This window comes from Lepidochelys olivacea (genome assembly GCF_965140295.1).
Source record: "Lepidochelys olivacea isolate rLepOli2 genome assembly, chromosome: 5".
Classification (NCBI taxonomy): domain Eukaryota; kingdom Metazoa; phylum Chordata; order Testudines; family Cheloniidae; genus Lepidochelys; species Lepidochelys olivacea.
This window is the reverse complement of record NC_140415.1, coordinates 45,562,354-45,576,137: the sequence shown is the minus strand read 5'-3', so window position 1 is coordinate 45,576,137 and position 13,784 is coordinate 45,562,354. Positions and strand designations below refer to the sequence as shown.

General features: G+C 40.9%; 1 protein-coding gene across 1 annotated transcript in view; it reads right to left on the bottom strand.

Moving 5' to 3' along the window:
- DMGDH (dimethylglycine dehydrogenase) overlaps positions 1–13,784 on the bottom strand; it is a 67,995-nt gene that overhangs the window by 27,835 nt on the left and 26,376 nt on the right. The window contains exons 6-8 of the mRNA XM_084628482.1: positions 5,481–5,729; positions 4,214–4,412; positions 1,016–1,185 (exon numbers count right to left, since the gene is read on the bottom strand). Of these exons, the coding sequence (XP_084484608.1) occupies positions 1,016–1,185; positions 4,214–4,412; positions 5,481–5,729 (618 nt within the window). The remainder of the gene's footprint in view (positions 1–1,015; positions 1,186–4,213; positions 4,413–5,480; positions 5,730–13,784) is intronic.

Sequence of the window (13,784 nt, the reverse complement as noted above, 5' to 3'; positions counted from 1 at the left end):
CACCTACCCTATATTCCCCCCAAGGCCACCACCTCACCTTACATGTGCGTCTTCTCCAGGGTCCAGGCACCTAATTAGTGGAGCCATGCCTGCGCAGCTCCAGTAATTAGGTGGGTGCCCCTTCATTCTCTTGTGTGTGGCTGTCCAGGTGTGCACCTTAGAGAGAAATATCTGTGGACCACCTGAATGGAGCTCGTGGACTGCTGGTGGTCCCTGGACCACAGTTTGAGAACCTCTGTAGAGGTATTTGGTATCATGCTACCAAATCAGAAGGGTAATGTTTTCTATTAATTTTCCATTCACTTTGCACAACTGCAAAGTCTGCATGAACAAAGGGAGTCAGGTGTTGCAATGCTGAATGTTACAGTGCCTAACTTTTAGGCACCTGAGTTAGGTGCCTAGCCTCCCTGTACAATGAATGGGGAGAGAGAGACAGCTTAGGGTATGTCTACACTGCAATTAAAAACCCACAGCTGTCCTATGCCAGCTGACTCAGGCTCACAGGACATGAGCTAAGGGGCTGTTTCATTGTGATGTAAACATTCTGGCTTGGGCTGGAGCCTAGGCTATATGACCTGTAAAATGGGAGGGTTCGGTAGATGTGCTCACAGGGCTCCTACTGGATTGGGTCCCAGATATGACTTAGCCAGCCAAATGCCTATCTTCCCCTGCTTTGTGATGCATTCTGAGGCCCAGGCAGGAGAGATGCCTGGAGTGAGGCAGCAGTGAGCATGTCCAGAGGTAGACACTTAGGCACCCAGGAAACTTTTACCTGGAAAATTTAGGCGCCTACCGGGTTTGGCTGCAGTTTTGTGCATTGGAGTGGTTCCCATAGGACTTAGGCACTTAATTCCTTTTGCGCATCTAGGCCTAAGTGACTACACTAGTTGCAAGGCAGTGGGGCATCAGGCTTCATCTTTCTGTTAATCCACAACAAAAGAAAGGAGATGTTTTACACAAGTGCAAAGTCCTATATTTTAGGATATGAAAAATGCTTTATAAATTATCTTCTTACCAATGTTGTTAAATCCATAAGACTCTCTTGCTTTTGTTGCTGTATATTGGGTGGTGATCCATTTTCCATAGCGATTGGGATCTAATTCTATTAGGTCAAAAGGAGGCTCCCCACCTAGGATCCAATCACTGAGATACTTTCCTACACCTCCAGCATGGATAATGCCATATCTTTAAAACAGAAACAAATCCTCCAATATTGAGTCATTTGAAATAATTTTTCAACAAGGCATCAATTATTACAAATTCTCTTTGCACTGTTTGATAATGTTTTCTCTAGGAATTACTCAAAGCCACTGTTATTTCCATTTTCAGCAACCAAGTTAGCTGCCTCTAATAGATGGCACTCTGAGGTTACAGGAAGCAGATCTATTCTGATAGTTTTATTGCCCTCCCCAGAGACAGAGAAAAACCATCACCCTGTCCCCTTATCCCAGTGTTTTTGCACGGCCAGTGTCAGTTCTCCCCTGAAATCTCTGCTCCTTATCAGAGGTGTTTCCTCTCCACTCCCCTTCTCCCACCCCACTGGTTTCCAATCTTAGTCTGCTTCCCCAACCAGCTCCAGTCTCCTCTGTCTAGTGGTTCCCAGTCTCAGTCTCCTTGCCCAGCTTGTCCCATTTCTTCCCTCAACTCCCAGTTCCAATTTCCCTCTTCCCTCCCAGCCTCCAGTCTCAGTCCACATACCCCTAACCTCTCTTCCACAGACTCTTGTCCCAACCCACTCCCCCATCCAGCTCTTGTCACCTTTGAACTTGAATCAGGCAGTTTCCTCATCACACTGACTGGATAACAGTTGAAAACACAGGAGAGACAAGCTCCCTGCTCTCACTTCCAGCGCCTGGACTCAACCCTGCCCGCAGCCTCCCAAAACTGCAATTGCAGAGAGAGTCCACCTCAGCCTAAGGCTGGAGCATGCCTATATGGATGGAGTCTTCAGAGATTTCTGTAATGAAGGTCCGACAATTCTCTACTAAGCATATGCGATCAGTGATTTTTCTCAGGCTAATAACTTGGACAAGTTTAGATGGATTTTCATAGAGATGACAAAAGGCCCATCCCTGTCACAAAGGCCACCCCTCTGCCATATTTCAAGTCCCTATTTCAAAGCATGGAGACTCTAGATCTTTTCAAACAAAAGAGCATCAGAAGTTTTTTAACATGGGCCAAACAATATATTTTTCCTGAGCCTTATTCTCAGAAACAGATGAAATGTTTTAGCTGAAACTTATTCGGCCTAAGGCAGACACCCATCACAGAAAATTTCAAGGCTATCTGGTTAAAGTTTGGCAAAGTTATAAACAACTGAAAACTAGGTCTTATAATGGGAAGTGTCTGGCAACCTTAATAATATGTAGCAATACCAGTCCCACCCATAATAATTATTAACCTATCTACACACTAAAGTGCGCAGCAAGCTGTTGGCGTCACACAAATAATAAATTATTACAAAAAAACCACACACACTCACTTAGACTTCAAACACAACGTTCTGACTGGGAACTCTAAGATAAAGACTACCAGTGTACACACAAAATTACAACATACATGGAAACATCTGCTTCTATAGCGTTCTGAGTGTAAATGACCCCTGAAATACAGATACCCCTGTCTCACCAATATCCCCATTAAACCTTGGGTCCCAACATTCAGAAGCTAAACAAATGTATACTTGTTTAAAAAAATTAAGTTTATAATAGGAATAAAACCCTCTATGCTGTCTTCAGTCAGTTCGATATGGACCTTAATCCTATTCCCACTGAAGTCACTTCAGTGGAAGGAGAAAAGGGCCCACAGGCAGTGCAATTAATGTAATAAAGCAGTCTTTTCTGGAACCCAGTGCTTTAGATAAGAATATTAAGTGTGTAGTTAAAAGGTGAAATTTTTAAAACCTCTTGAATTCAAATAGCAAGTGTACTTAATCATTCAATTCAAAATGATCAAACTATTTTATTTTGGGAGCCTGGGAAAGCATCTTAATCTTTTATATAATTTTATATATGAGGGTTTGTAAAGTGAAGAAAAAGTGGATAAGGCCTTACTGGATTCTGATCTGATGATTAGGCAATTATCCATTCATCTTGGAGCAATGATCAGCTGAGGTAACGGAATGTGGCAAGGAATTTAGGGTGAATACGTTGTAGACCATGATTAACGAAAATGTTAATATAAGAATATCACAATGAGACAGAATGAGCAGCACCTGATCTCCTCAAACAGTACCTTCCCCAGTATCTACCACCTACCTCTAACATCCAACAACACTCACCTACAGTACCCATCTTCTCAACCTCTGGCACCCCCAGTACTCTCATCTGGCACACCCCTTCCACAACAGCCAATACTCTCAATACCCTTTTAGTACCGTCTGCTTTGTACTTCTTCACCCCCCTCCACAAAACATACAACATTCCATTTAGCACCTCAAATGTTAAGCTTCCTTTGTTCTACTCATCCTTGCCACAACTGGAATTGCACAATCCTTTGCAGCTGCAAAATAGCCCATGGAGAAGACAATGGATACATCTACACTGGAATAAAAGAGCTGTGGCATGGCTGCAGCTGGCTTGGGTCAGCTGATTTGGGCTTATGGGGCTTGGGCTGCAGGGCTAAAAATTGCTGTGTAGATGTTTGGGATCAGGCTAGAGCTGGCTCTGGGACACTCCCCCCTCATGGGGTCCCAGAGCTCAGGCTCCAGCCCAAGCCTGAATGTCTACATGACAATTTTACAGCCCCACAGCACAAGCCCCAGGAGGCCGAATCAGTTGACCCGAGTCGGCTGTGGGTGTTTAACTGTGTGGCCCAATATGGCCCAAAGTTATTTGCACAAATAAACTGAAAGATGTACTCTAAGAAACAGTGCTGACAAGATTCTATCTTGGTACACACAAAATTTTAAATACTACTGATTTCATGACACTGGCCTTGAGGTTAACTGTTCCATGCTGCCGAAGAAGAGGAGCAAGAACAGAAAAAGAGCTGGTGAGAAAGAGCCACAGGATGGGTGGGAGTAGTGACAAATATATGGCTGAATATAAGGAGATGCATATGATCAGATGGTTGAGGCCACTTGCAGGCTCAGGGTAGTGTGCAGTATACTTTAAAAAAACAAGGTCAGTGATGCTGAAATTGAATGCAATTGTAATTAGCTTTACTTTAATACATGACGGACAAAAGTTAATGGTGTGATGAATTTACTCACCCAAAGCCAATTGCTACCCAGTAATTCCTGACACCTTGATGCGGTCCCACCATAGGAAGAATGTCTGGAGAATATGTGATTGGACCAGCAACTGTGTTAATGATGTCTGCTTGTTTCAGGACTGGGACCATTGTCATTGCAGCCTCAATATGATCCATTATTCTGTCTAAATCAGACTCAAAAAGTTCCTTTCCAAAACCTGCACAAATATTTGATACATATTATATATTTGTAATAAACTGTAAATATTTGTTTTAAATATATGCATACTATATATTTAAATAAGCAATAGCAGTATGTAATTCATCAGTCTGTATATCCACACCTTTTCTATCTTTACCTCACAAAACCCCATTTCCCTATAAGAAGAGCACAAACTGAGGGCAACTGGATTTGAGTCAGCTTTCATTTTATTTCTCTTAATCTAAGGGGAAGCAGTGCGGCCTAGCAGCTCAGGCACTGCACTAGGACTCAGGAGACTTGGGGCTTGTCTTCAAGTACAGCGCTATAGCAGGGCAGCTTGCAGTTGTGCTGCTGTAGCAAAGACACTACTATGCTGACAGGAGAGCTTCTCCTGTTGGCGTAGTTAATCTACCTCTGTCAGAGCTTCTCCTGTTGACATAGCTCTGTCTGCCCCAGGGGTTAGGTCGGTATAACTATGTCTCTCAAGGGTGTGGATTTTTCATACCCCTGAGCGATGCAGACATACCAATATAGGTCTGTAGTGTAGACTTGGCCTTGGACTCTATTCTTGGCTCTGTCACTGACCATTTGGATGACCTTGGGCAAGTCATTTACTTATCTGAGTTTCAGTTTCCCCATCTGTGAAATGGGGATAATGATATTACCTGCAGTGGTAAAGCATTTTGAGATCTACTGATGAGAAGCACTATGTAAGAGCTAGGTATGATTATTATCATTAACGACACAAAGTCTCAACACTGAAGCAGGAAAGAGATTGACAGGCACAGGAGACTTCTCTAATGCTGGTCAAAGCCCTTTGTTTTTATGGATCTATTTCATTCATATATACAATACTGCCTTCGTGTTCAGAGTGTTATTTCTGTTCAGTCTCTCACAGAGGCTGTAGTCATATTTTGAAAGATACGCAAAAAAAGTATATGTTGCAACTAAATTTTCAATAGCTTCCACTTCTCATCATACAAGAAAGTGTTATAAAGGGAAATATGCTGCTGTGCTTTATATTATTAAACTATTTTCTATAGTTTATCAAGCTTTGAAGATATATGTAATTTTTTTAAATTACCTGGTGGAACTCCATTTGTTACCCAGGACTCCTGTAGTTTCATTTTCTCCTGACTTTCATATGGACCAAATAAAAGCCCGTCCCTTTCCTGTCTTAGATAATATGATCCTTCTAAGTCACGGAGCACAGGCAATTCCGTTTTCAGGACTTTCACTTCAGGAATAGTTGATGTGACAACATACTGATGGTGAACAGGTATGAGGGGATGGTGCAGTCCAATCATTCTGCCTATTTCACGAGCCCAGAAGCCTAAGAAACACAATAAACAACTATGCTTATATGCAAACAATTTCAGTGAATGGATTTTGTCACTCGGGTAACCTTTATTTGCCATATAGCAATGCTATGCTGAGCTGATCAGACTCAAAATAAAGGTTAACCCTGCATATGCCCTGAAAGCCATTTTGAATTGACAGATTACTACAACTCTGTCACTCTTGGGATTTAGATCTGTGTGGATGTGTTTGCTTACTTTAATCTATAAATAACTCTCATTTCTTTTTCCTTGTTAATAAACCTTTAGATATTTTATTACAGGGATTGGCTACAGGCATTGTCTATGGTGTAAGATCTAGGGTACCAACTGATGTGGAGTAAGTGACTGGTCTCTTGGGATTGGAAGCAACCTGAATATTTTGTGGTTTTTGGTGTAGGTGACCATTTATCACTAAATCCAGCTTGCCTGGGTGGCAAGATAGACTGAAGAGTCTAAGGGGACTGTCTGTGACTCCATGGTAAGGCTGATATTAGGGATCCATTTCACATTTGTTACTGGCTTGGTGAAATCTAATTATAGAACATACCACTAGTTTGGGGTGTCTGCCCTGTTTTTGACAGTCCACCCTGAGATGGGCCCTCACAGTCATGAGCCACTCCGGACAGCATGACAGTAGACATGAGATAAAGAATAGGTCGAACATGGACAATGCATGGACAGAGCATGCTGTGCTGGGATTGGTTCCTGCAAAGGAACCATGCTGTGCTGGGATTTGGTTCCTGCAATCCAAAAATGTGTGATGTAATGTACAGTAAATTCAATGAGATGTGTAAATGTATGTAAAGAGAGAGGGTTTCTGTGTAACTTTGGAGCTGTGATGTACCCTTCATCCATCCCCTGCATTTGAGTCTGATCAACTCAGCATTACATTGCTGTATGCCAAATAAAGGAACCTGAGTGACAAAATGGGGAGTCGAACTGAGTGCTTTGGATCCTAGAGGGCTGGATGAAGTGTTCTCCCAGAACTGGACAAGATGTTCTGGATAAGCCTAGTGGAAAAGGTCTTGGAGGGAATCCCAACAATGTGCACCCCAAAATACTGCAAATATGCCTACAACCCAAGGGATTCATCAAAAGGTGGCTATGCCATCTTTATACTCCCTTGATTCTTAGGGTTTCTAGGGCCCTTGGTACAACTTAAAGCAGCCACAAGACTCCTTTCCCTTCTGATGGTTAGGGATCATTGGAGTTCAACATTTTTTATGTTTGTTAATACAGAAGACCATGCAGATCTTCCCAGTGGGCTGGAGAAGCTACATGGTATGTGGATGAGCAGCAGATTGACAGATGTAATTCATTGCTGACAAATGCAAGATAATGCACATTGGAAAGAATAATCTGTACTATTCATACAGTGTTCTAAATTAACTGTAACCACTTCAGAAAAAGGCCTGGGCACTTGTGAGGACAGCGCAATGAAAATCTTTGAACAGTGCACACAGAAAGTCAAAAGAGAAAGTAATGTTAGTATGCACAAGGATGTGATAGAAATTAATAAAGAGGATATTATACTGCCTTTATATAGACCAGTGGTACATCCTCACTTGGAATAATTTGTTCAATTCCACTCACCCTCTCTTTTTTAAAAATGTAAAGGGGGAAGAAAAGGCATCCAAAGACAAGTAGCAAAAGTGGTTAGAGGCATAGAATACTTTTGTGGAGAAAAGCTCGAAAAGACTACCACTGTTTAGAGAAGTCATAAATAAGAGAGGAAACAAAAAAGATATTCAGAATAAGGAATGGTACAAGAGATAAATCAGTTGTGCCTACTTATATCCTCTTTATAATACAAGAACAAGGCAACAAATTTACAATTCATGAATGGAAATATTTTCTTTACAGAATACATAAATAGACCTCTGCAACTCATTGCCACAAGATATAATTGAGCCCCGACCTTAATAGGAACCAAAAGAGGGTTAGACATTTATATGGGTAATGAAAACATACACAGTTATATGAGATATAACTGTCCTGATTTTTCACACTTGCTGTCTGGTCACCCTACACTACTGTGATAATCTTTGTACAAAATATGCCTTATGATGTATCATTTAAAAACTAATAATGTGCTGGTCAATAATACCATGGTGATATGTACGTAGCAGCATTACATATAAAGTTATGAAATCCTCCTGTATGATGTTATCACATATACAAAACCACACAACCCAGCCTAGGAAAAGGTTGTTAAATATATCTATCCTAAATAAAGAAATGTGTTTTACCTCAATTTAAATATAAGTAGTAAACAGGGTACTCAAGACAGCAGAGGGAGGAGACGGCAGGAGACCAAGCAAATTTGCATTTTAGCAAACACAGGTGGTAAGAAAGAGCATGGAGCCCCATTTACCACCAGACTCCATGTCACTTTCTTTACTGATTGAATAAACTTTGCTTTGAGGGATAATCTTCAGAAGAATCTATTTCAAGGGTACACTGGACTATAAATCGAAGGGGCAGAAAACTCCATGCTTTGTCTCTCTTTCACCTAAGAAGACAAAGGCACCAGCATCTTTGGGACTCTGGGAGTGATCCTGATGAAGGAAAAAGTCAGTCGTCATCTTCCTGGAAGACTGTAGGTCAGAAAGACTGTCTTAAACAAAGCCTTGAACCAACACTTGCTAAATTAAGTTTTAGACTTTTAGATGCGTTTTCACTTTTATTTGCTTGTAACCATTTCTAACTTTATCTCCTATACTTGAATTCACTTAAAATACTATCTCCTTTTGTTAATAAACTTTTTTTATTTTTTAATCTAAACCAACCCAGTGCTGCGTTTAAACTGAACTGTTTGGTAACTCCATGTAAGGTAGCAAACTGTTGAATATTGACTCTGTACAGGAGCAACAAACCTTAATATTGGAACTGTCCAGGAGAGGGTTGGTAAGTGCAGAACATGTTTTGGGAAAATTCAGGCCTGAGAGTGTTTTAGGGCATCCTGCACACAGTAACCAAGGCTGGTGGAAGCCAGAGTGTGGCTGGTGTGTTGCTGGAAGGCTGCTGGGGATCAGAGCTGCTGAACCAGGGCTGCTGCTATACAAAGACACTCAGGGTGTGATCTGCCTGCTGTCGGCTGTTTGTGAGCAGCCTAGTTTGGGAGCTACAATAGCATAGCATTGTGAAACACCCAAGCTTATGGGGAAAGTGGTGACATAGCCTCTCATTGGTCTGGCCTCACCCTGGAATAAGACATACTGATGTTCCAAGAACAGGACTATAATAATTTTTATTATTTTACTTGCTCACAAAAAAACAGAATAAGAAGGGCGAATGGATGGCACAACATGTATATCCTCTGCAAACAAACAAAACTGGTAGATTTAATTTTAGGTTTACTAGTCTTAACTGTGTTCCTTTCAAAATGTGCACTATAAGATGCCATAAACAGCTTCTTAAAATTGAAGATATTTCCTAAAAATATATTACTATAGTGCAGCTGTCTGTATATGATCTCATGTTAGATTTTTGACGACAACCGATATGGAGTTAATCATAAGTAGAACCTCCAGTGTTATTCAACACCACTTTTTAAATCCACTTATCCAGGTATTGTACTTAACTATTTTTTATGTTGACTACAGGATTCAGTACTGCAGTATTGAATTGTTGCTTACTTAATTAGCTCAGGGCAACAGCTGGGATCCATCACTGGTTCTGTGCCTAAAAATTCTCAACCGTGTGCAAAAAAAAAAAAAGTCTTAAAGAAAGAGTGTGCTCTCCGAAAAAAAATTCTAACTGGAAGCAGATGGTAAACTCCCCCTCTCATGGGAGAGATAGCTAAAGCAAAAGCATAATTTATACCTTTAGAATTTTTCTACATCAAAGTGATTAAAAACATCTCAGAGCGAAATATTTAGCGTTAGTATTGTTTGGCAAATTTACAAGCAGGTAGTCTGGTAAGATATTGTAAAAGAAAAAATAACTCAATTAAAAAAAACTAAATGTTCCATTTCTAAGTACATTCCCAAACAGTTGTAAAATGGAACAACTGCTGTGAGGTCAAATATCTGTATATGCAGTATGCATATCTAAAATAAAATCACCATTTCTTCAGGTTTTATTAATAACTCTATTATAAATACACTGCTAGCCTCCTCAGCAAGTTCAACACCAGTTAGTTTATGTCAGGGATTATTCATTAGGGACCTGCTTATTTAAAAATAGAAAACTCACAAGTGGAACAGCTTCAAGTTGGTTTAAACTTGTTCATTCCAGTTCCACAGCAAATGTTGACTGTGCCCAAAAAAAGAGCAGATAGCTCTGTGATTAACCCTGCTGTGCTTTGAGTTAGCAACATGAGTCTAGCCATGGCCGGCATCAAAATTAACAGTAATGATTTGAAGGGCTGGGGTTGAAATGAAGAGTGAATGGTGGCTGAAAGAAAGTTAATAGCATACACCGGTCATAGTAGTGGTTGCATACTCTGACGTAGAATGTTAAGCAATATCAACTTTAAATGTTCAGCGTTTGGCTGAACACTTAGCTGTACATTAGAATTAGGCTTAGCCAAGCATATCTTTGGATTAATAAGTTATCAAAGCAAATGAAAAAGCCTAAGAGATTTCACAAGGCTGCAGATTGGCTTTACAAATAATGATAACCTCTGGAAAGCAGTTGTGAGGAAAGCTGTATATAATGACAATTGACAACACAACCAAAAGGATGCCAATCACACTATAAAATATAAGGAAAGTTATTAAATGTGCAAACTTCATCAATATGCTCTAATGCCAAGTTTTCAGAAAATGGGTGCCTGAAGTTTGACATGTAAGTGGTCTGATTACCAAAATGCTGAGCACCCAGCAGCTCCCACTGCCTTCAAAACTTCTGAGAATGATGACAAGGGAAGTCTGGAACTTGACAGCCAGGGGAAAAGATTCTGGAGCATATCAGAGATCCAAAGGTGCCAGGAAGAGCTGGTCAGAAGTTTTCCGATAAAACAGAGTTCTACTGGAAAATAACGATTTGTAGAACACCCAACAGGTTTCATCGAAACATCTCGGGTCCAGCGAACTTTTGGCAAATCAAAGGCAGGATTCCAGCAGAAGGGTTTCCTGCCACTTGCCTGGGCAATAATGACAATTTCCCAAGAATGACAGTCTTGCTCAGCAGCTGTTGGGGTCAGGGGAGCATATTTAGTTTCGGAAATACAATACTATGTCAGTGTTTCTGAAATGAATTTTTTGGGGAAGTTCCAGTTAGCAGGAAATTTTGATAAATTTGGTTTTAGCCCAATTCAGACCATATTCAAATTTTGAAATAGCAGTATTTCCCATAAACTGGAAATCCCATGTTTCATCCAGTTCTAGTGCCAGGCTGCATGTGTTTGATTAAGAAAGAGTAAAACCATTTTGAAGCAGAACTGGATGAGCTGGAAAAGCACAGAATGGAAGGGAAGAAAACATGGTATCCTCTAAGGAAGACAGTGAGAGATAAAGGGAGGAAGAACAGGATGACAGGGAGGGACAGAACTTGTCAGAGGCCTGAAAAACCCTTCATTCCCAGTGTTCTTGATACTTGACATAAGATAAAACATGTACAAGGTTATAAAGTTATGTGTGTTTACTTACTCATAGACGACTTTAAGGTCAGAAGGGACCATTGTGATCATCTAGTCTGACCTCCTGCACACTGCATGCCACAGAACCTCACCCACCCACTCCTGAAATAGACCCCTAACCTCTGGCTGAGTTACTGAAGTCCTCAAATCATGGTTTAAAGACTTCAAGTTACAGAGAATTCACCATTTATACTAGTTTAAACCTGCAAGTGATCCATGCCCCATGCTGCATAGCAAGGAAAAAAACCCTCAAGGTCTCTGCCAATCTGACTTGGGTGAAAATTTCTTCCCGACCCCAAATATGGTGATCAGTTAGACCACTTGTTCTCAACCAGGGGTACGTGTACCCCTGGGGGTACATAGAGGTCTTCCAGGGGGTACATCAACTTTTTTTTAAAATTTGCCTAGTTTTACAACAGGCTACATAAAAAACATTAGTGAAGTTAGTGCAAACTAAAATTTCATACAGACAAAATGAGAAAGTAAGCAATTTTTCAGTAATAGTGTGCTGTGACACTTTTGTATTTTTATGTCTGATTTTGTAAGCAAGTAGTTTTTAAGTGAGGTGAAACTTGGGGGTATGCAAGGCAAATCCAACTCCTGTACAGTAGTCTGGAAGAGCTGAGAACCACTGAGTTAGAGCCACCAGGCAGATACCTGGGAAAAAATTCGCTGACACTCAGAGCTCTCCTGACTTAGTGTTTCCATCTCTGGCCATTGGGGATTTTTGCTGCTAGCAATTGCTGATGGGCCACATGCTGTTGTAGGCAGTCCCATCACTCCATACACAATTACACTGAAAACTATGTTAAAAGAACGTTATTATGGTTGCAAAGTCAAGTGCTCAAAAGATAGAAAATACCAGTATCAATGTTGTCTGTGGAACCTTAAATGAGATACAGTCTCTAATTAAATGATCAGAAACTTTTTTTTTACTGGTCCCATCTTATTCAGCACACAGTGTGCATAGACTAAGTCCTCCAGGAAGTGTAGAGATACCACAATTCCTGTACGCTGTAGATGTAGTCTTTGGTTTCCCATGTCACACCTCCTGCTGGGGCAGAAACAAAGCCTCCCAGGACAGGAGAGTCATAGGCTGCAGCTATGCAGATCAGTAGGAAATTTGTTACCTCCTTGCTGTGCATAGTCCTGTTCATAATATAGCGTTTGCCTTGGCACTGGTGTGCTCATCAGTGAGATACTACACACAAGATGGATGGAGCTCTATTAATGAGCAGCTTCAATATTTTTTCTCATTGTTCAAAGTGTGGCCATTGGCTTTCTTTACTACATGAATTCAAACCCTGCTCTAAATACAGAATTAATTACCTCATTGGTTTTTCTGTTGTGGTCATCGTTATAGTATCTGAGTGCTTCACACACATTAATTAACCTATCTTCCCAACACCACTGTGAAGAGGAGGTATGGTATTATCTCCCTTTTACAGATGGAGATCTGATGCACAGTCTGACTAAGGCAAAAAAATTAACAATTTTGTGTCCAATCTGAGCTATCTAGGACCTGATTTTGCAGAATACTTGGCATTGTATAGAACTTCATATATTCAAGCACAGCTCCCATTTACTTCAGTGCAGATGTGGGAGCTCAGCACTTCTGCAAATCAAGCTCCAGGTTTTCAAGCTGGGCTACCAGAAAATGAGGAACATACAAATAGTGACCAGGTCTAAGAAGTTTGGCTTAAGTGACTTGCTCAGCATCACACAGGAATTCTATGGCAGAGGCAGGGATAGAATCCAGTTCCCCAGGACAGCACTAAGTGTTCTTATTTATGCGACTATCCTTTCTTTTCCTGCAATCCCCTGCTTCATTCATTTCAGTTTCCAACTTCTGCAACAAATGAGGCTGGAGTCCTACCAAAAACAGTCCCATTTACTATACAACTCTGATTCACCCCCAGAGCAGGTCCACAGTCCTCTACAGTATAGCAGGCAGTAATGGCATTAAAGATTATTATAGTGCATGTGCACAAGGGGGCCTAACAGCAGTTGGAAGAACCACCTTAATTCTGGCATATCCAAACTTTTGAGTGCTTGACTTTGCAACCTTAATAATGTTCTTTTAATGCAGTTTTCCTGTATATACTTGCATAGGACTTTTTAAAAATAGAAAAAACAGAAATTCCATCATGTGGCATCATATGACATCCACCTCAGCCATCAGCGGGGTTGGAACCTTTTAGATCCACCACACAAACCTCTGCTGCTTAAGCGAAGGGAGTAATTGATAGCAATATCATTTGTCATCCTCTGTGCGGACAAGCACTAGAGGGGGATGAAACATACACTTTACCACTGGTCTTCACAGATATTTGCTGACAGCAGAGGAATTTGCTGACAGCGGACTCAGGAATCTTGAATTCCATTCCAAGCTCTGTAGCGGACACAGACACTGCTGCCTATTTTCATCAAGCTTGACCCCTCCTGCCCCATCCCCTCTAACTTG